At 37.7% G+C, this 21372-nt stretch overlaps 1 protein-coding gene across 1 annotated transcript in view; it reads left to right on the forward strand.

The window, feature by feature from the left end:
• Positions 1-21372, forward strand: part of Erp44 (endoplasmic reticulum protein 44) — a 90578-nt gene that overhangs the window by 37539 nt on the left and 31667 nt on the right. The window contains exons 2-4 of the mRNA XM_075967247.1: positions 1088-1160; positions 3224-3263; positions 7375-7490. Of these exons, the coding sequence (XP_075823362.1) occupies positions 1088-1160; positions 3224-3263; positions 7375-7490 (229 nt within the window). The remainder of the gene's footprint in view (positions 1-1087; positions 1161-3223; positions 3264-7374; positions 7491-21372) is intronic.

Below are 21372 nucleotides of genomic sequence, written 5' to 3' on the forward strand. Positions count from 1 at the left end.
AGGTCAGAGAATATTTTTAAGCCTGGGTTGGGAGAAGGAAGAAGGGCAGAGAGACTTTCTGCATCTGTTTTCTCAAATGCCAGATAGAATCTAGTGTGCTTTGAGCTACGTCAGTAATAAGTGGTCACAGGAAGGAATCTACTCTTCCCAACTAACTTTGAAACATTTCTAAAATCAAATTATTTAGATACTTGCAATCATTTAAGCTTTCTTTTAAGAGAGAATGATTTATCTATTGCTGGCAGTTGTAGTCAAGTTATTGGTTATAAACATCATGGTGACTTGGAGGCAAGCGTGGTGGTAGCTTTAGCCTTGTTTTAAGATGAGTAAACCCACAGTAGTGCTAGCATCAGCATGCCTGTATATCGTTGAGTTATTGACGAATTACTAAAGTTTGAATTGTCACGTTGTGAGGACTGTGTCCGCGGTAGCATCCAGAGGAGTGCCTGACTGTTATTTGACTAGAACATGACGATAGTTTTCTCTCTCTGTGCTGCAGTGACTACGTGAATGAATTCTCATACATGAACTCTGCTCCGAACAGAGGATCCCCTGAGAATAATTAATACTCTCTAAAATAAGTGAAACTTTACTACTTTGGTTTAAAATTTCATCGTTTCTCTGTGTTGCAGATGTTAGGCTAGATACTCTTTGACAAGCTAGAACTTGGATTCCACACTATAGTGAAAGTGAAAACATCCTTTCCTGACACTTAGCATGGTGTCTTTATCACAGAAGGGGAAGTAGTACAAGGCTCTACCTTCAGGTTTTCCTCCAGCCTTCCCCAGTCTCTTAGATACATGCAGGCTTAGTTCTATAGTACTACTTTCAAAACAGCTGGATAAATTCATAATTTTCTTAGTTATTTACAAGCTATTTGGAGGTGGTGAAATTCTTTGATCAATTTCTAGGCTCAGGAAGTTAAATATCTCCTATTTTATTGACCTAATGAAGGTTAGGATAGCTAATAATCAATCAATTGGTAGACAATATTCTAAAAACAAATAGAGCCAACTTTATTAATTTGTTTTAGACTGCTTTGCTTTTTATGGAAATGTTTTTAATTTTACATATTTAAATTTTTCAGGTAACTTCGATTTTTACACCTATAACAGCTGAAATAACAAGTCTTGATTCAGAGAATATAGATGAAATTTTAAGTAAGTATCTTGTTTTTTAAAGTATATTTTCTTCTCTATAAATTTATAAATAAAATTTCAGTTATCTACAATAATTAACAAACTGGCATTCTGGCTCCTTTCACTGAGTTTACAAAAACACTTTAGGTTTTGATTATTAGTAAAATTTTTTTAAATGTGTGCCCTCTTACCTGGATTGGAAGACTTTTAACTTTTTTGTTTATTTGTCCTGGCGTGAATACTATTAGGTGGTCTGCTAGGCCCTGCAGTTTCGGCTATACTCTGCTAAATATTGAGAGCCCATTTTAATTAAATGACTTATTCTCCGATCTCTTTTATAACATTGATCCAGTTAAGTTCATTAACTATTGTAATGAATGTATTGTTTACTGACTGTATGATTATACATAGAATTAACTTGGGATATTCTGATTTTTGCAAATCCTAAAGGAAAGGTCAATGCATGGTTGATATGATGGGTGATTACAGGACAGGAGATTTTAAAAATGTGTGCAGTGCCCTTAAATTCTTTCTTCTTTAAAAATCAAAACACCATGTCACTGGTTTGCATATGACCAAAACCGAAAGTATTAGAGATAAGAGGAATTAAAAGCCATTAATTGAGTAACATACTTTTTTTCTGTTCATGGAGCTTTAAATGTCAAAAGAACCTATTCCCACCTCGTGAGCTCTCAATAGAATATCTATATACCAGGTATTGGAAAGACACCGAGGGCTTATTAATATTTGTGCCGTTTGGCCAGCTTCCTGGCAGAAGCTGCCAGACTGCACCTAATTTGCATTTCTGTACGTTCCTGGGTGATGCTGTAGCATCTGGTCCAGAAACCAGCTTGTGAATCACAGCTTGAGTGAACAGGCAAGTGGAGCAAATGTACAGAGTAAAGGGAGGAACTTGACGTGTACACTATTCTCCTCCCTCTCACCTTCCAGATTCTGGAACGTCGTTGTGTATTAGTTCATGAGTGCTGGAAGAGTTTTAGTTTCTATGTGTTGGCTTTATTCAAAAGAAGCAGTACTGTGTCTTTTTTGATTTGACACATCCTAAGATGTGAATCTCAGTAGTTTTTGTTTGACAGTATTATGTGGGAAGGGACTGGGAAAGTAGATTTTATAATGCTACAAGGTAGACTTCTTGGTGTTGTTAGGAGGAGCGTGGGCTGGGTCCTGCTGCCCGGCTAGCTTAACCCCTGAAATAACCACACAGAAATTGTATTAATTAAATCACTGCCTGGCCCATTATTTCAAGCCTCTTATTGGCTAACTCTCACATATTAGTTTAACCCATCTCCATTAACGTATATCGCTTGACTGTGGCTTACCGGCACGAGTCTAACCTGCGTCCATCTCAGGCAGGAGAACCATGGTGTCTGCCACACTGCCCTTCTTCCTTCCAGCATTCAGTTCTGTTTTCCACGCCTACCTAAGCTCTTCCCTTTCAAAAGGCCAAGGCAGTTTCTTTATTCAACCAATGAAAGCAGCACAAATACAGAATGACCTCTTACACCACTTTTGGGGCTTTTTGCTTGTTTGTTTTTGAGTGCAGAGTTTATTAGGAGAAGAGTAAGGATGAGGAGAGAGAGAGAGGTGAAGACCTGCTTGCTTCTTCAGAACAGCAGAAAGAGACTACAAGGTAGACGTCTGAGAGTGAGAAATGGTTAGCTGTTCTGCTCTCTTCAGCTGAAGACAGTTCTGCTTGCAGAGCTGGTTCCCAATTACAGTGTGTATGGGATATTTAAAAATGAATTATTAAGCCATCCCACTTTATGAGAATGGATTGCTTGGAAGTTGACGTGCCCAGTCAGAATTTTATTTCTTTTTTGCCTTATACTCATCTGAAACACAGTGAAAGTTTTTTTTTTCAATGGAGGGTAGAGAGAAAGTGTTTAGTTATACATAAGCCAACCCTACCCTTATGTGTGGCCATCTTGGTGAGAGGTTATTATTACTGTGGATCTTTATTTGTCCCTTTATAAACAGGAAAAGATCATGATGAGAATTGTATCTTTAAATATGTCATATAGACATATTTAAACAAGTAACTTTGATTTGTTTTTCAATTTCAGATAATGCTGATGTTGCTTTAGTAAATTTTTATGCTGACTGGTAAGTAATCTTGTTTTTAGTCTTAGATTTGGTCATTCCCCCCAACCCCCACGTCTTTTCTCCTATCCTTACTTCCTTTTCTATTTTCCCTGCCCATGAGAAGGGGACATAGGTTGGAAGTCAGGATTTAGGTGTGGCAAGTTTATAAAAATAATGTTGATATTTTCAACTTATTAACACTCTTCTCCAGGAGACAGTAGTTCTTGCTCTGAATCAGATCCTGTCTTCTGTGTTTACATGATACGCTGGAACCATTTTCTTGTCTCTTCAGGTTGATTATTCCCTATCTGAAGTGCTTTGTCTCAGAAGGGATTTAGTTTTTGGAATATGTACATAGACTTTTAGAAGTTGAGTGCCTCTAAAGTCTGAACTGTTCTAAAATCTGAAACTGTTTATCATTTGCAATTTCAGACTTTCAGACTAGAGATGTTCAACTTAGATACTGTCTTTAAATCTGTTTGAGTCCTACCAAATAGACTTCGTAGAATTCCCAGAATCTAGAATATGATGTTTAAGTATTCTAAAGAATGTGTGATGCAGGTAGGAATGAGGGAGTATTAATTGAATAGTGCTTTGAAACACTGGCATTACTGTTTTTAACCATTCCCTAAAAGGCTTTATTGCCTGCCCGCTGCCACCACCCCTCTTTGGGCTAGCTGTGGTCCTGCAGTTTCCTTGGTTCCCTGAGACCATCTCCTCCCTGGGATTTCTATGCCTCTAGTTTACATATGTCCACAATATTCTCCGCAGTGTAAGTCAGAGTTTATATATTACGTATTTATATATTTTTATATTATGTATTTCCACAGTACTCTCTGTAATATAAGACTGATTTCTTCCCTACACTGCAAATTATTTGAGTTTACACTCTTATCTTAAACCTTCTGAATCTTTGGGTTAAAATTTAAGCCCCTTGCTTTGACCTAGAAGGTACCTCATGATTTGCTCGCTTGCATCTCTCACTTCTTTCTGCCCCCATATTCTGCTTGTCACACCAAACTTCTTTCAATTCTGTGAAAGTGTGTACTCTTATGCCACACTTCTTGTTTGCAAATACTTGTTTATTTGTTCATCGTCTCTCAGATAGGAGACTAGAGTGCTGCTTTCTTCCAGTCATCTTCGTGTATCAGTGCCCCTACCCTCCGTCAGCTCAGGTTAGGACAGTGTCCAGTGTGCAACAGTTCAGCATGCGACTATCATGTAAAAATTATATGCATTCCACAGAAGCTGAACTTTAAATTGTGACCTGTGTCTGGGCTGGTAGCAAGCAATATATATTCCCTCTGTGGCGGGCTGTGGTGGCAAGTTCTAGCTCCCAGCCAAACAGGTGGTCATGAGGCAGAGAAACTGATCATCTGCATTGTGCACGTTTCTGAGCTGTGCTGTTTGAAGGGTGGGCATAGTTAATGCATTTTTGCCTTAAGATATTTTCAGTTCCCATTAGATTCCTTGGACTTAGCCCTTTTGTGAGTCAAGGAGATTCTGCATTTCTCGCAGCTCCAGTCTTACTCCGCTGTAGTCCTATACATGCTACAATCTAGTTGGTGATTCCCAAATAACCATCTTTGTTCTGTGGAGATAGTTACCATAAGTACTCTAAGATGTCATCTCCAACACTTTTCAAAACATGTGACTCATAAGTACATAACAATGTCTCTTGAAAGAGTGTGTGGATGCATGATACGGTATTTTAAAAACTTTAATAAAAAGTTGAAGATTCACAGGAAAATACCATGTATGTAAATGCTTAGTGGAGGTAGCATTTCTCAAGGCAAATTAGGACTTAGTCATAAATTGTGGTAGAGATTATCTAGTCCAGTGTACTTCACAGGTAAGGAAACTCAGATTCAGAGGAGTAAAGTACTTGCCCTGTGACCTGATCAGATGGTAGCACAGGGCAAACTAGAATGCAGTGCTCTTGAGTGAGGAATTCTGGTTGTCATGAGAAAGCAGAGTAATACATGCAGATCTGAGTTGGAAATGTGGACTAGCAGCGGCTCTTTGAGAAAACATATACCTAAAGAATATCTTTTACTGTTAGTGATGAATTGGCGCTCTTTTTTTCAACTGGGGAAATTTGGATAGTTTGCTGATAAGCTTCCTGCATTTGCTTTCAAAGGCTAGGCTCTATTCTCTGGAAGTTAGTTCTCTTATGTAGCTAGCTACCTAGAAGCACTATAATACTGCAGAGAATAATAACCCTGAGTAGGCGGTGAGTAATGCTCTGTATGTATATTGTTCTAAGGCTCAGGGTTGACTTGCAGCTAGGTATTGTGATTTCCATTTTAGATTAGGGAAGCTGAGGTTCAGAAAGGCCATCTGGCTAGTAAGTGGTGGATCTGGGAATTTAAACTCAGGTGTGTCTAAATCTAAAGCTTATTTCTCTTCCACTAGGTCATAATATTAAATGGCACCAAAGTGTCTGTTACCTCTGTGGTTGATTGGTTAAGGATTATTTAAGCCGTCATTGAAGATTGGGTCAGAAGACCATGAAAGCTTTTTAGTGGCTCTGTTTCTTTTGTGGTGTTACCTGTGTGAATGTAGTGTTTTCTTGCATACAAAGCTGCAGTAATAATACACCTTCCCCTTTAAACTTTTAGTACTCAAACAGATACTATTTTAAATATGAATCTGCTTACAAACTTTACTGGACTGCCCAGAGAGGAGCTCTCCATGTGAGACTTCCCTTGCTCCGGAGCCAGAAGCCTTAGATCTGTTCTCAAGTATTCCCCAGCTAAAATTCTCAGAACCACAAACCAAACCCTGTCTCTGCCTTCCCCTGCCCTCTGCCTAGTCTATTTTCAGAAAATTTTAAGTACTCGCAGACCTTGGGTTCTGGCTGCTCTAGTTTTTGAATTTGTCAGGTTGCTCATTTAACAGAGTCTATTGAACACCTATTAGAATATGTACTTAAATAAGACCTGATCCAGGATCTCCACAGACCCTTCCAGATGGGAGATTTAAGATGCTAAAGAGGAAAGAACCACTTGAAAGCTGAGTCTGAAGATACAGATTATGTCTCCTTGGTATATTCTAGGATATCTCCTTAGGAAGTCAGGTGAGTAGGCTAGAGAGAGAAACAAGAAGAAATAGGGAGGAGGTGTAAAGCCGCATCCTTTCACATATTCTTCACTGGATTATTGCTAATATATGTAACTCACATGGATTAGAAGTCACGGGTTTCTTCAAGAAAATGTCTTGGTATATAAGGGCTCTAAAAGCAATAGTAGCAATGATAGTGTTTTACATATCTTCCTCAATATCTTTTCCCATGAAATGTCCATCTTCCTCATGTGGTTGTATGTATATACTATTTCTCCACCCCCTCTCACACCCCAGTTAAGTTCCTTTAATCACCCCCAATATGGATTTCTGAAGTTATTGACCAAATGACAGGCAGAGATTATTAGAAGTAACAATTTCCTGGAATATTGTGGATATTTTGCCCCACTTTTATAACCAGGTGGGAGAGGGGAAAATGTCAGGGAGTCTTTAGGAATTAGAACGTTTGCTGCTAGACATAGTATGTTTATATCTTTGTAGAGATAAAGGCCCATTTTAATGTATGAATATATTTTGAAGGGAAAATGCTTATTATCTGCTATATATTCTTTTGAAAGAACTGTTTTTATTTAGTACATTAACTTGTGTCTGAAATTGATGGTGTAGTCAGGTGGGTTGACCTAGCATTTGCAATAAACTCAGATTTTGTACAATAATATGGAAGGATGTTATTGCTCAGATAAAGGTGATTTCTTCTGTAAACACTCAGATCTTAGCAGTTACAAGCCTAAGCAATGTAGGGTAGAGGGTATGTTGCAGGCTTACGTCATAACTTCTGTGAGAGATCTGTAGTTACGTTCACCAAAACACTGGCAAAACAACAAATGAACTTGATAGTTTATACAATATTGCATTAGAGAGTACGATCTCTGAATTCAAGTCAGTTTCCTCTATTCATTGACAGACATCAGAAGCGTGGTTAAACTGAATGTGTGATTGTCTCACAGGTTGTTTTCAATACATATACAACACATCAATGAATGATAACTGCAGTAAGACCCTGTACCTTCTGCCTTCTCCTGCTAATTGTGTGCTTGTCTGTGTGTAGGTGTCGTTTCAGCCAGATGTTGCATCCAATTTTTGAGGAAGCATCTGATGTCATTAAGGAAGAATATCCAGATAAAAATCAAGTAGTGTTTGCCAGAGTTGATTGTGATCAGCACTGTAAGTAACTAAATAGGAAGTCTGGAAGAAATGTCGTATTCCCTCCTGCACATGCAAAACCCCCTTCCTTTTCCCCCCCAAATGTCCTGCTTTAAATGAAGATAAAATCTAAGAGTCTAGAACCTAGAATAAATTTCTAGTATTTTTATCTTTTATGTCTTTTCAACAAAACATTTTGCCTATGTAAAAGATATTTATGCTTTTTTTGAATTAAAATGTAGCAGATCAAGTATATAGGTAGCAGCTAACTACATTTTCTACCAAAGCAAATACTAAAATCAATAAATACAATTGAACTATAGTTTTGGAAGACAGATAAGGATTTTTATTACTTTTAGAAGCATGTAAAAATATCATAATGGTCAATTTAAATAAGACTATAAAATTATACAAAAATATGATATTCATTTCAAATAAGACAGTATCAGATTTTTGTGTTTCTATTTATTTTAAGGATTCTGCTAAGACTGGCTTTGTGTTTAAAGTGTAATTAGCTGCAGTTACTATGATAACTTTTGAACTATTATAAACACTTTGGTTAGTCTCTCTAAAAATCTGTTTTCTTGTGTTTTGTTTGTGCCTATGAAATGCACTCTGTAAAATCTCTGTGGTTTTTAATATAAGTAGCAGTGTTCTCCAAGTTGAACAGGTGAGCTAGCAGTTAGTGCTCCCTCCAAGTACCCTGCTCACTGTACTCCAGCCTTCCCTTCTCGGAGTGCCAAGCAAGTTGAACTTGGTAGGTCTTGTGTTGGGGTCTTAGCTGCTTCGTCAGCTGCACTGGGAGTTTTTCAAGTCAATACTTTTTTTCTTTTTCTTGATGCTCCCGGTTGTAGAGACTTAACAGTTTACTAATCTCTATATGTCGTGCATTTGGCAGTTTCTAGAAGACAAACTACTCATAAAAGCTTGTTTGCATTGAGTTCTTGGTAAGTTACTGTGTGTAAAGCTTTCTTCTATTCTACAAATTTCCTCCTTATATTTGACCTGCTGATGGCAGTTATTCTGCTCCTGAACACCTGCTCTCCCTGTGTGTATCTCTGTCTGTCTGTCTGTCTCCCCCTCTTTCCCTCCCTCTTTCTCTCTCCCTCTGTCTCTCTTCATTTTTCTCGGTGAAGAGACAGAATAAAGCGACTTAACCAGTGTTGTACAGCTTAGTGTGTATTAAGCTGGAATTAGAGCCCTGATCTGACCAATGTCTGCACAGAGCAGTTTTGTTCTTTCCTGTTTCATCCAGAGAGCATTGTGAGGATTTACTAGCACTGCTCAATGCCCGGAAGAATAGCATTTTCTAATGGCATATCATTTCAAACTATTATAAGCCATTCCCCATATTTCTGTTTGTTAACTCACAGATGAATTAAATAAAGAAGGCAATAAAAATTGCAGGTACAGGCAGAGATGATGTCTGCATTGCTTTCTGGAGTACTTTCTTCCTGCCCTTTCACTGATAGAGAGCTTGGCATGCTGGGTATGGGGTCAACGTTCAGATCCTTCTATTCTTTCTATATTTAATTAGATGCTACAATGAAAATATGAGTTTCTGAGTTCCTACTGGCACTAAATTTGAACCACTATACTTCCACACTTACAGTCATGGGGAGAGAATTAGTTATTTCTATCATTGAATCAATTATGTGCACCATTTATGGTATTTTTTAAACAAATTAATTTATACAATAAATAAATCTCACTATTAGAAGTTTCCTTTTATTGAGGAAAATAGCCATAGTTCAGATGTTGTTTTTAATCCATCATTGTGTACTAGTGAAAGTTATATCTGCAGTCTTAGGTACTCCCTTTGCTCATTTGGGTAACTTTTCTTTTTAAACAATGGTGGTATGAAGCTTATTGGTAATTTATTCACATTTTGTGGTTTATTCACCTTTTTGGTGTTTCCCTTAATTCTGTAAGATGTTTTGTACTCTTCCTAGTTTGTGTTGTAGAAGTTCCGAGCATTAGGAATTCTGTGGGCTGAGAAATGCCTGTTGTTCAAATCATTCTGCACTAGGTTTGCTTTCTGTAACCAGGCTATTATTAAGATCTAACTGGCATGTGGACCCCAGGTTTAATGGAATAGCTGTGTAAGCTTTGATGCGCTTACACCATGGTTTTATCTCCAAAGCTGAGATTTTTATCATCCCTTCAAATTCTCACTGTGTCTTTCCCATACTTTCTACTTCACACCTTTTTGGTCATATCCAGAATTTTATGTAAGTGGAGTCATAGCATGTATGCTTCTTTTGTTTTTAGGCTGGTTATTTTGAGATTACTCCATGCTGTGTGGTTATAAATATTTTTAAGAGTTTTGCTGTCACTCTGTGTACCCCTGGCTGGCCTTGAAGTGCTGGGATGAAAGGCATGCCCCATTATGCCTGGTTGATTTGTTTATAGTATTTAGTGACATTCTGTTGTAGGGTGATAGTACTTAGCTTGAGAATGTTTTCATGTGCTCATACAACAGTTGTATATCATTGATTATATACATTTTGTTGGATTATTATTTGCTGCGTTATGAGTTTATATGAGCATTAGTACTATTTACAAATATTTTCTCCCATTCTGCTAAGTGCCTTTTATTAAAAAAAAAAATTGGATAAAATACCTATAACATACATTTGCCACCTGGACTGTGCTTCTGTGCAGCTCCAGTAGTGTTACATTTCTTTGCATTGTTTTTACCCAGTTTCTAGACCTTTCATTATCCTGTGAAACTAAAATGCTATAGCTATGAAACAGCGACATCTCATTTCTGCTAACCCTCAACCCATGAAAACTACCATTCTATTTCTATTTCTAGAATTTGACCATTTTAGACACCCTGCTTAAGTGGCACCATACAGTCCCTTTCACTTAGCATAATATCCTCAAGACTGGTTTCCTGTCGAGGCATATGCTATAATTTCCTTTTTAAAGAGGAATATCCTAGTTTTTATTATAAGTATATAACATTTATATAATAATAAAAGTTACGTGAATCTAGTTTTGTAATGTATCTTATTGTACTAAAGCTTAAATTCTTTTTGTTGGCTTATTCAAATTGCTAGAATCGCTGCTTAGCATGCAGTCATTATTAAGGAGAAAAGGACTTGAACATAAGCCCGATGGTACTGTAATTGACCTGATAGCTGAGACAACTGCTGAGTGACCAATGGGCAGGCAGTGTATGTATGCAGTGTGGGTGTGTTGGCTAGGGGAGACCTAGTGCACCAGTAGGAGGCAGTAAGACATGAGATTTCATTATGCCACTTAGAACGTGTTCAGTTTAATAGTTGTTTATTTCTGGAATTTTTATATAGTATTTTTGGCTGAGTTAACTATGAATGTGAAACTATTATATATTCCATTTTGTTTATTCATCATTTAATAGTACATAAGTGTTTTAGTTGTCCATATCCTTGTTAATGGTATATATTATGTACAAAGCTTTATGTGTATTAAATATTTGAAAATACCAATCATCTCATAGATAATATGGTTGATTTGTATTGCCTAAAGTTTAGTGATGTTGAGTATCTAAATATGCTTGTTAGTTATTGGAAAAAATGTTCTCCTTTTCTTAAAAATTAGTTTTTGTCATCTTTCTGTTACTAAATGGCTAGAGGTCTTTATATATTCTAAATATTCTTCCTTTATCTCACACACATGGCTTTCAAATATTTCTCTCATTTTGCAGGTTGTCTTTTTATTTTGTTGATTGTGTCTTATTGTTTTTTTTTTTAATCTTGTAGTACAATTCATCTTTTTATATTTGTTGCCCATATTTTAGGTGTCATAGCTAAGAAATCGTAGTGAATCTAATGTCAGTAAGCTCTCCTATATTTTAATAGCTTTCCAGTCTTGGGTCTTACTTGGTGTTTGGTACTTTTTAACTTATTTTGTATGTATATATTAAGGTAAGAGTCTAATTTTATTTTTTATATGTGTAAAATATCCAGGCTATTTGGAACCATATGTTGAAGAGACTATTCCCCCAATTAGATGGTATTGACATCCTTATAGAACAACAGGTGTTTGTGATTGTTTATTAACAAGTTCTCTATTCTGTTAGATAGTTTTATGATGGCTCTGTGATAGCATTTGAATTATGGAAGTGGGAGATTTCAGCTTTGTGCAGGGTTGTCTTTTGTTTTTATTTTCAGTTTTGTATTATACTTACTCATTTTTTTTTATTATACATGCCACAGCATGCATGTTGAGGTCAGAGAAAAACTTGGGACAGTCAGTTCTCTCCTTCTACTGTGTGAGACCTGCGGATCAAACTCAAGTTGTCAGGCTTGGTTACAATGACCTTTATCTTGCTGCCCCCTCCCTTTACATGTTTTTAAAAGTAAAATGTAATTACTTCAGTCTGCCCTTCCCACTTACCCTCTAGTCCCTCTCATGTACCACCACCGCTTCTTCATGGCCTTTTAAAAAATTATTATTATTACCTATGTATATGTGTAGTAATAGGAGCGGCAGCAGGGCTGCGTCCCAACACCCCAGCTGTCTGCTCGGCTAGCTTTTGCCCCGAAATAATTACACGGACACTGTATTCTTTTAATCACTGCTTGGCCCTTTAGCTCTAGCCCTTACTGGCTAATTCTGATATCCCGATCAACCCATCTCTAATAATCTGTGAGCACCGGTCTTACCGGGAAGATTCTAGCCTAAGTCCATCCTGGGTCGGAGCTGGGGCATGGCGTCTCTCTGAGGCGTCTGCTCTGGAGAGGAGAGCTGTGGAATCTGAGCTCACTTCCTCTTCCTCCCAGCGTTCTGTTCTGTTTACTCCTCCCATCTATCTTCTAACCAATGAGGACCAAGCAGTTTCTTTTTATTTAACCAATGACCTTCCTCCATCATATATGCATAAATATATAGATACAACCTGCTGAATCTGTTTAGTGTTCCTTGTATGTATATGATTACAGGATTGATCATTTGGTGTTGATGATTAGGAGACTCATCTCTGAGGAAGACTGATTTTCCTTCTCTTCTCTTTTGTTAATTGCCTAAGGGGCTGGTCCTTTGAACAGTCTCCTTTCCTTTTAGCACTTATTGGTGTTGTATTAGGTCTTGTCTAGGCATCCACTGAGGAATCAGATATGGCTTCCTTGTTGTTGCTAAGAGATCTGCTCTCACAGCAGGCCTCCTGGTCCTTTGGCTCTTACCATCTTTCTGCCCTCTCTTCTACAGTGTCCCCGAGCTTTGGTTGCAAGGGTTGTGTTGCAACTGTATCCATTGCCCTTTGGGGTTTTTTGTTGTTGTTTGTTTTGCTTTTGTTTGCTTGCTTGCTTACTTGCTTGCTTGTTTGAGAGAGGTCTCACTAAGTAGCCCAGACTACCTTGGGACTCAATATGTAGCCGAAGCTAACCTGGAACTGGTAATCACTTACTGCAATCTCCAAAGTACTGGAATTTCAGAACTGTGGCACCACACCTACCTTAAATGTCTTAAGTTTCTTTTTTAGATTTATTTTATTTTATGTGTATGAATGTTTAGCTTGCCTATGTATGTATGGTATGTATGTATTTATGTACAGCATGCATGTGCACAATCCCTGCAGAGTTCAGAAGAGGGAGTCAGATCTCTTGGAATTGTAGTTAGGGTTGTCTGTAGGCCACCATATGAGTACTCAAGTCCTTTGCAAGAGGAATAAGTACTCTTAACCACTGAACCACCTTTCTGGTTCCATGTTTTTAATTTTGATGAAGTTCTTACTAACTTTTAATGCATCATAGTTTGGATTTTGTATTTATGCAGATGTTGCAAAATTACTTTGCCTTGTTTTCTTCTATAAAATTCATAGTATGAAGGTTTCCTTCTATGCCCATTGTTCATTTATAATTAGTTATTACTTGTAGAGCAATACATGAGTTAAAGTGGGTGGGTGGTTTGTTGTATGTGGTTGTCAAACAGATGTGTAATTATGTGTTAGTGAAAAATTTTTCCCTTTTTCTCTGATTGCCTTGTATCTTTGTTGAAATAGAATCATAGGCCCTGTACTTATGACTCTGTTTCTGCTCTTTTTTGTATTGTTGATCTAGTGACTGTTCATTGCATATTTTGTGGATTTTTGTAGCTTATAGAGGATCTTGTAAACAAGTAGTGTAAATCTTCCAACTTTGTGCTTTTTTCTCCGAGTGCCTCTGTCTGTTTTAGTGATGTTGTATTTCCATGTGACGCCTAGCCAGGATTCTACTTAGAGTTCACTTCATTGGGACCAGTTTGGGGAGAGTTATTATTTTAGTAATCTTAAATCTTTTGATCTGTAAACATTCTTAATTTTACCATGTATTTAGATATTTCCAGTTTCAGCAATATTTTTTTCATTTTCAGTCTACATATATTATTTTTCTGATAACTCTTATGGACTCTATTAGTGTATTTTATTTTGAGATTGAGTGTGTCTGTGTGTGTTTTGTCTGTGCTCCACCATCAACATTTTATATTACTTTACTGTCAGACCTTGGAGGCCAATACTGGAGCCTCCCTCAATGCACTCTTACAGTATTTACCAGTTCTTCCACGTCTTTTTTCTCATCCAGGCTGTCGCATTTACTTGTCAGGTCTTGGGTCTTTCTGGTCATCTTTTTATCTTTATTTTCAGAACCTAGGCTATTCTAAGTAATATTGGTCACGTAATTTGTAGAATATTTTTCTTTTTTAAAATGCAGAGTTATTTATAGAAATTTTGAAGCAGTATACATTGAAAACATGTAAGATATTGAAGTGTCTTACAAATGGCATTAAAGTGTCTTCAATAAAGGTTCATTTATAAATACTAAGTGTGTCTGTGGTCATTGTTCTAAGTGCACTTATTCTGCTTTTAATAATAATTTCCCCAAGACAGAGCATCACAGATGACACAGTGGCGCTGCATCCCACAGGTTTACATCCCTCACTGAGTTTTCATCTCCTGGAGCTGTAGAATATTTGTCAGTTTGGGTTTGTCTAGGTTTCCCCAACCCCCAGGCTTTGTATTCTTAACTATGTCTTACTTTTTGTAACTGTTAAAAAAGGCTTTGGCTTTTAAATTTTGTGTTTATTGTTGTTGTAATATGTAGAAAATGAAATTAACATTTGTGATGCTCTGTGTGTTGGATTTTAATTCCAGCAGTTTTACAGTTATATATATATATATTTCATATTGTAATGACTTTCTAGTGAAAATGATTGTGCTCTGCACAAATAAAGTCAGTTTTCTTCCTGTGGTTGGTATTTCTTTACCATAGTCTGTCCAGACAAGTATGTGTACTTGTTGCTTCCAGATTAACTTTGTTGGGGTCAGAGGATCTGTTTCCTGTCAAGGATACAAGGTTGCTTGAAAATCAAGATATCATCCTGACTCCGTCTCTTGTTCTATCAGTCACCTGTTGGGTGTTGTGGCAGTCGGCTCTGGACTGTCTGCTGCCTCAACTGCTTCACTCGGACCTCTCATCCAGAGTCACATGGTTCGTGTTAGAGCAGTTCCTATGAAAACTTTCTAATTAAATTAATTGGTGAGTGTATTCATTGAGTGCTTATGTGGATCTCCACTTATTCTTACATAAATTACCTCACCTATGGCTATCATAGTCTTTTGAATTAGCTAATAGTATTTATTCCACAAAAACTTACAGGCCTATTCTCTGTAATGACATGTGATAGGTCCTAGAGATGTGGCAGCAAACTGAACATAGAGCTGAACACACAATAACTTCTCTGAAGAGGAGGCATTAAATATTGCAATACGTTATATTAATAAGTATACCTTACCATGATGGGATGGGGCTTCTTCTCTGGGGATATGACACAGATATGAAGAAAGAGTAGTACTTTTGTTGAAGCTCAAACTGTGCTGTGACAGGCATGCATAAAGGTGAGATCTTTCTGAGCCACAATCTTGCATAGTCCCCTGGGGAGAAAGTTTTGTAAATGTTATGTTAGAATTTTTCATCAGTCCTCTTGAAGAGCTGATGGTGGTGAGACTATACAGTCGAGAAACAGCAGAATTCAGGACAATCTAAACACGTAATGGGACTTTAAAAGTAAAGCATCAATGAGCACTTTAAAGAAGTCCCTGTGGGTCCCTTTGGGAGGGACAGCACCTCCTTGTCTCTCAAAACAGGTTGGGAAGTCTTCTCTTAATACCGTTTGGTTGGTTTTCTGGAGTCTTCACGGCAGTGCACATTTCTAGGAGCCGCTTACTTGGTTTGCTGCCTGTGTTTCCTTCCTGTGTTTCCTTCCGTCTCCTCTCCCACCCTCTGGCAGCTCACGTCTTCATATGCCCTTTTGAGTAAGGATCTTGTGTGGAAGGTTCACTCCAGTGCTGAGAACTTGGGGTGGAGTAGGAAAGAAGCCAGTTCCACCCAGTCGGTACTTGTGTTTCAGGGTGTGAACTGCGCGTAGCCTTTGTTCACCTCACCTCTGTTTTCCCCATTGTACAGCTAAGAGGAGTAGATGAAGCTGGAATAGCGTCAGCACGCTCACCAACTCTTTACATTTCATGAAATCCCAAGTACAGCTTGCATTTCACCTCAGGTTCCTAAAACTCTCCATTTGCTATACTCATTATAGGGAACAGACGGACTATCAAAGAACAGGGAAAGAAAAGGGAAAATAGGTCATGGCTGCAGAAAAAGAGACAGAAATTGATCTCGGTCCCAGCTGTTTCTGTCCCCATGCTTGACAGAAGAGCAGGATGTCAGGTTGTTTTTGCCATCGTTCTGGCAGTTACCTTCTCAGTCTGGAGGACTTGGGAAAACTTCTTTGATCAGGATATATGCTATTTTTTATTTTATTTATTTATTTATTTGCCCTTGAGACGGGGGGCGGGGCAAGAATCTTAGCTTCTTAAGTTGTACCAAGTGACTACAAACTGGAATATGTGTATGCTATGTGTTAGGGATGGTAAGGTTCTTCTAAGAGTTTGACCCATGGAAACAGGAGTAGTATTGGAAGTAGTCACATCAGTAATGGTGATAACAATGACAATAATAAAATATAAGGCCAGGTGTGGTGGCATTTACATTGAACCTCAGCTTTTGGGAAGCAAAGGCAGGTGAATCTCTGTGGGTTCAAGGCTAGTTTGGTCTACATCAAGAATTCCAGGCCACCCTAGAATGTATAGTGAGACATTGTCTCAATCAATCAATAAATGAAATAAAATGTGAGCCCTGTAAGAGGATGAACCTTATCTCTGTAGTGGTCTTTCCCAGCACTGATACCTAGCGGGTATAGTTGTTCACTTGTAGTTATTGAATAGTGAGTAGATAATTGACTGCCTACCAGTAGCTGGTGTCTAACAGGTACATTGTAATACTCTAGCTTATTTCAGTTCTCCCAGCAGTGCATCGGAGTGTTTTCTTCTGTATTTCTCCAACTCTCACTCATCATTGATTATAAGGAACAATTTTATCTCCACATACAGAAATTAGTGTGTGCTTTACAAGAAGGAAGATTCATTCAGAATCTCTTGTGCCTCATTTGTCAGCAGAGTTGGCTTTTACGTTTCCATGCAGTGACTGACTCTACACATTGAGAGTGTTGCCGGACCTCTTGATTAAGGATTTTCACTCTGCTCTTTCTACAAGTTTCTGCAAAGTGCTGGCTGCAACTCAGTCTTTAATTATTATGTTAGCACTTTCCTGTTTGACCAACCTGAGAATTTGCTTTGTTTTCTCAATTGAAATATGTCACTACTAGTTAGATTTTATTCAGAGTCAGCAAGGTAGACTTGGAATCCAAAATATCAATGGTGACTTTTCTATAGAGGCTAGTAATGGTTAATAGTGGTGGCTGGATTGCAGGTGATTCTGTTTTCTTTAGTTTGTTTTCCAAAAGTTTTTGTCATTCGTGCATACTTTATACATGCATATGTGTACATGTATGCACATGCTTCAAACATACCCTTGCCTCCACAGTGGAATACAATCAGACCACCTAGAGTCTCCTCATGTGAGAACGTGGGAATAGAATTCATTATTCTGATGGAAATGCTGCCTTTAATCTGGAAGGACAGTCTGCCCCTAGTAGGACCAGGTTCTCTGCTGACCTCCAGTGGCTAGAGTCTGTATGGCATTAAGAGTATGCACTCGTGTGTTGGTCAGTGCAGAACCATCAAACCTTTCCTGTTAGCATTTCTTGGAAAGTTCTTGAATTAGACAATATGCTACCATATGACTGAGTTACTCTTACCGGTCCATCTTCCAATGCTACTCAAACCTTCCTTATTTGAAGTCAAGAAACTTTTATTAGAGGTGAACATAAATCCTACATAAAGAGCACAAAAATATCAATGGCCCATGTGAATAGGACAGAGTTGTTGGAAAATAAGCAACTCTAAAGAAAGCAGTCACTCAGAACCCGTGCAGCACTGTCAGTGGTCCTTAGCCACCACAGAGGATGGACTGGAAATAGTCTGAGTCTTGCTAGCTTTCTGCACTACCCAAGGGAGCCTGAGCTCTAAGTAAGCTTCAAGTCAAGGTCATTTTTAATGTCTTCTGTTTAGGGTTTTATTTTGATGGTGTGGCTTGGGGGAGAATATCTGTTTTAGGGGAGCATGGTTTGAGAATAGGAAGAGGTATGGAAACAGCAGTAGTCCTCCTGGGTTTTGGACAGTGATAACTTCCTGTTGAAAGCATCTGCCTTCTTGGACTGACTTTGGATAATAATAGTGGGCCATGGATGAGACAAGAGCATGACACAGTTTCTCCACTTGGAGCCCTATTGGGTATTTGTGAAGCCGGAAGGAAGAGTCCATTAAAGCAAAGTTAGTGACCATCGAAGCACAGTACATGTTAATTTTCCAGTCAGGATGCTGTTAACCTTCTGAAATTTCCAATTCCTCTGACATCCATTTTAACATTTGATCTATCCAGGTAATTTTTAAAAACCGTTTATTATATCCCTTAAGTTATTCTTTGTTACACTATCAAAACGTCATGCTATAATTATCTTAAAATCACTTTTGGCCAAAGCTTATAAAAAGTTACCTTTATGTCTGAAATTTTCAATCAATGTAATTTTACATGTTTTGCTTCTTAATAATTAAAAGTTATCTCATTGTTCAGCATATCTGCTATCATGATATTGTTCGAATTTGTTGACCAGTCTCCTAAGAGTCTTCAGATATTAGCTTTTCTCTTCATAACCAGATTGTTAAGGCAGCCCAACAGTTCTAATGACTGAGTATGGAAGTGGGCTCTTGCCGCCTGTACCAGTCCTGCAGTGCTTCTTAAATGATCTCTTACTGCTAGGTGAGTGTTTCGAGAGTCCGACTCCATAGCTCTCTGGCCAGTTATCACAAACGGGATAGCTAGCATTCAAATTCTGTTAACAGAGCTTTAGACCCTCGAGAATCTCTCTGACCTTCCTATTTTCTGCTGTGTACAGATTCTTTTGTAGTATATTAAGTTTTCATTCCATTCATTTTAAAAGGAGAAAGGAAGCTAGACCATGCATGCGCATGAAGTTTGTTTGTAGGGGTAGGCAGAATCTAGGGGAGTTAGGAGCGGGGATGAAAATAATCAAAACACATGACGTGTTCAAAGAATTAATTAAAATATTGTTTTTAAATAGTTGAAAGCATTATATTGTCTCTAGTAGTGTCTTTGGCTGTCCATTTTCAAACTGATCCTGAGATTGCAAATAAAAAAATAAATGCTTTTTATTAGATTAGTCATTTCATTTTAGACCTGCCACATGTCCTTTTTGCCACATCCTTTGTGGGGAATGAAAGAAGAGGAAAGATAAGTTGACACCTTGCTGGAAGCTTAGACACTCACCTAATTTATCCTTATTAACATTGCATATATACTAAAGTTGTACATGATAAGATATGTGTAGGGCTTGATATTTTGAGTTTAAATTTTGAGGGGTTTTATTTGCTTGCTTGTTTTTTGGCAATGTGGTGAATAAAATTTCATTTGGTAGTTTAATCAATAACTTCATGATTACAGCTGAGTATGCTTTTATATTTATTGACTCATTTTTGTTTCGTAAATGGAACAATATCTTTAGTTCACGTCCCTCAAAATTTTATTTGTTTGTTTATTTATTTTTGGTTTTTCAAGGCAAGGCTTTCTCTGTGTAGCCTTGGCTATCTGGAAAGTAGCTCTCATAGATCAGGCAGGCCTCAAACTCACAGAGATTCTCCTGCCTCTACCTCCCTAGTGCTGTGTTTAAAGGTGTGCGCCACCACAGCTCAACTAGTTTACTTTTGTTTGAATGCATTCTTTTATAAGTGCTATCATTTGCTTCTTGTGTATGTTACAAGTATCTTCTAGTTTGTCATGAAAACTCATGGTCTTGCTAGGTATAATGAGCAGGATCTTGAGTTCAAGGCTAACCTGGGTTACATAGCAAATTTGAAGGCAGCCTGAGACTGTTGTAGGTAGAATTTTTTTTTTTTGTCAGGGTCATTGGTAAGTTCAGTCTGACCAGCCCACTCCCAAATAACTACACAGAGACTTATTATTAAGTATAAATGTTTGGCCAATAGGTTAGGTTTGTTACTAACTAGCTCTTACAACTTAGATTAACCCATATTTCTGTTTATGTTCTACCCCTTATCTCAGTACACGATGTTCATCTCCTGCTTTGACTCTACCCTTGCTCCTCCCAGAATCTTCTCTCCCCAAAAATCCTGCCTAGCTATTGTCCATCAACTCTTTATTAACAATGAGAGCAACATGTCTTTACAGTGTACAAAAAGGATTGTTCCACATTTTGTCCAACTAAAAAGGAAGGTTTTAACTTTAACGTAGTAAAATTATATTCAACAAAAACCCTTATCAAGTAAGAATTACAGTTACGATATCCAGTCCATTTGTAATTGGTAAATTTAGAGAAATTACTCTATTATCTCTCTTATCTTTGTGAGTCTAAAATTTTATACCTAATTTACCTTTTATCATAACTATATCTTTAACTCCATCAAAGACCTCAGAAGGCTGTAATGTTAACAAATGACAGGCACAGCTTACTGCCTGGACAGTCACCCAGAGCTCTTCTGCAACATTGGGATATATAGCTTTGGCCTATAGGCCTAGTGTATCTAACTGACATTTCTTGGAAGCAGGAAATTTTGAAGGACGGTTCTACTTTGTCATGGCAACACGTAGCAGTAACTTTCTTTTGCATCCTGCTGGTCCAGTTTTGACAATACACTGTCAGCAGTTGAAGCAAGGGCCGTCTTTTGCCCAACTGGCTAGATTGTACCATAAAGAAAGCAAAATCCTTAAGGAGGTTCTTCGATGCCCATTATCTTTTTTTGAAGTAGATTGGTGCTATCAGGAGCAGACGTGTCTTACTGTCATAAAAAGCTGTAGGTTATTAAACACCTTTCAATGCCATATTCTGTAGGTCTTTGAAGTGTTTGAAGACCATCTATCTAAATATATCTGCTTAACCTTGAAAACATACCTAAGATGACTACAAGTTTGATTATAAATGACTATTAACCTGTAATTCTTAATTATACATTACATTAAGTGAGCTGCATAAGCACAATACCCCAAACAATAGTAGAAACATACATATAGTATAGTAAAAATAACTTAGAATTTATATCAGTGAACCAGAATCCATACCAATGTAAAATATTTTGAGATTAATAGTTGTTAACAACTTGTAACCAACCCATTTAAATAATAGTAAACATCCATAATCAGTCTTTTGGGAATGTGTGTGTTGTTTTCTCTAAACTGCTTCCTGTTATTTGGAGGCGCTGGTATTTTTGGGGGAATCTTGAGAAAATTTAGGATGATGGTTAAGTCTACACTGGAGTGGTCTGTGAGGTTGAACCATCTCTGCCAGCATCCTTGAAACTATTCTGGATGCAGGATTAAGAAAGCTGTAGCAGAAGCCTTTTGAGATGCTGGATCACCTGGACCATTTGTTTTCATTAGTGTTTGGTTCC

The sequence above is a fragment of the Microtus pennsylvanicus genome, chromosome 3 (genome assembly GCF_037038515.1).
Source record: "Microtus pennsylvanicus isolate mMicPen1 chromosome 3, mMicPen1.hap1, whole genome shotgun sequence".
NCBI lineage: Eukaryota > Metazoa > Chordata > Mammalia > Rodentia > Cricetidae > Microtus > Microtus pennsylvanicus.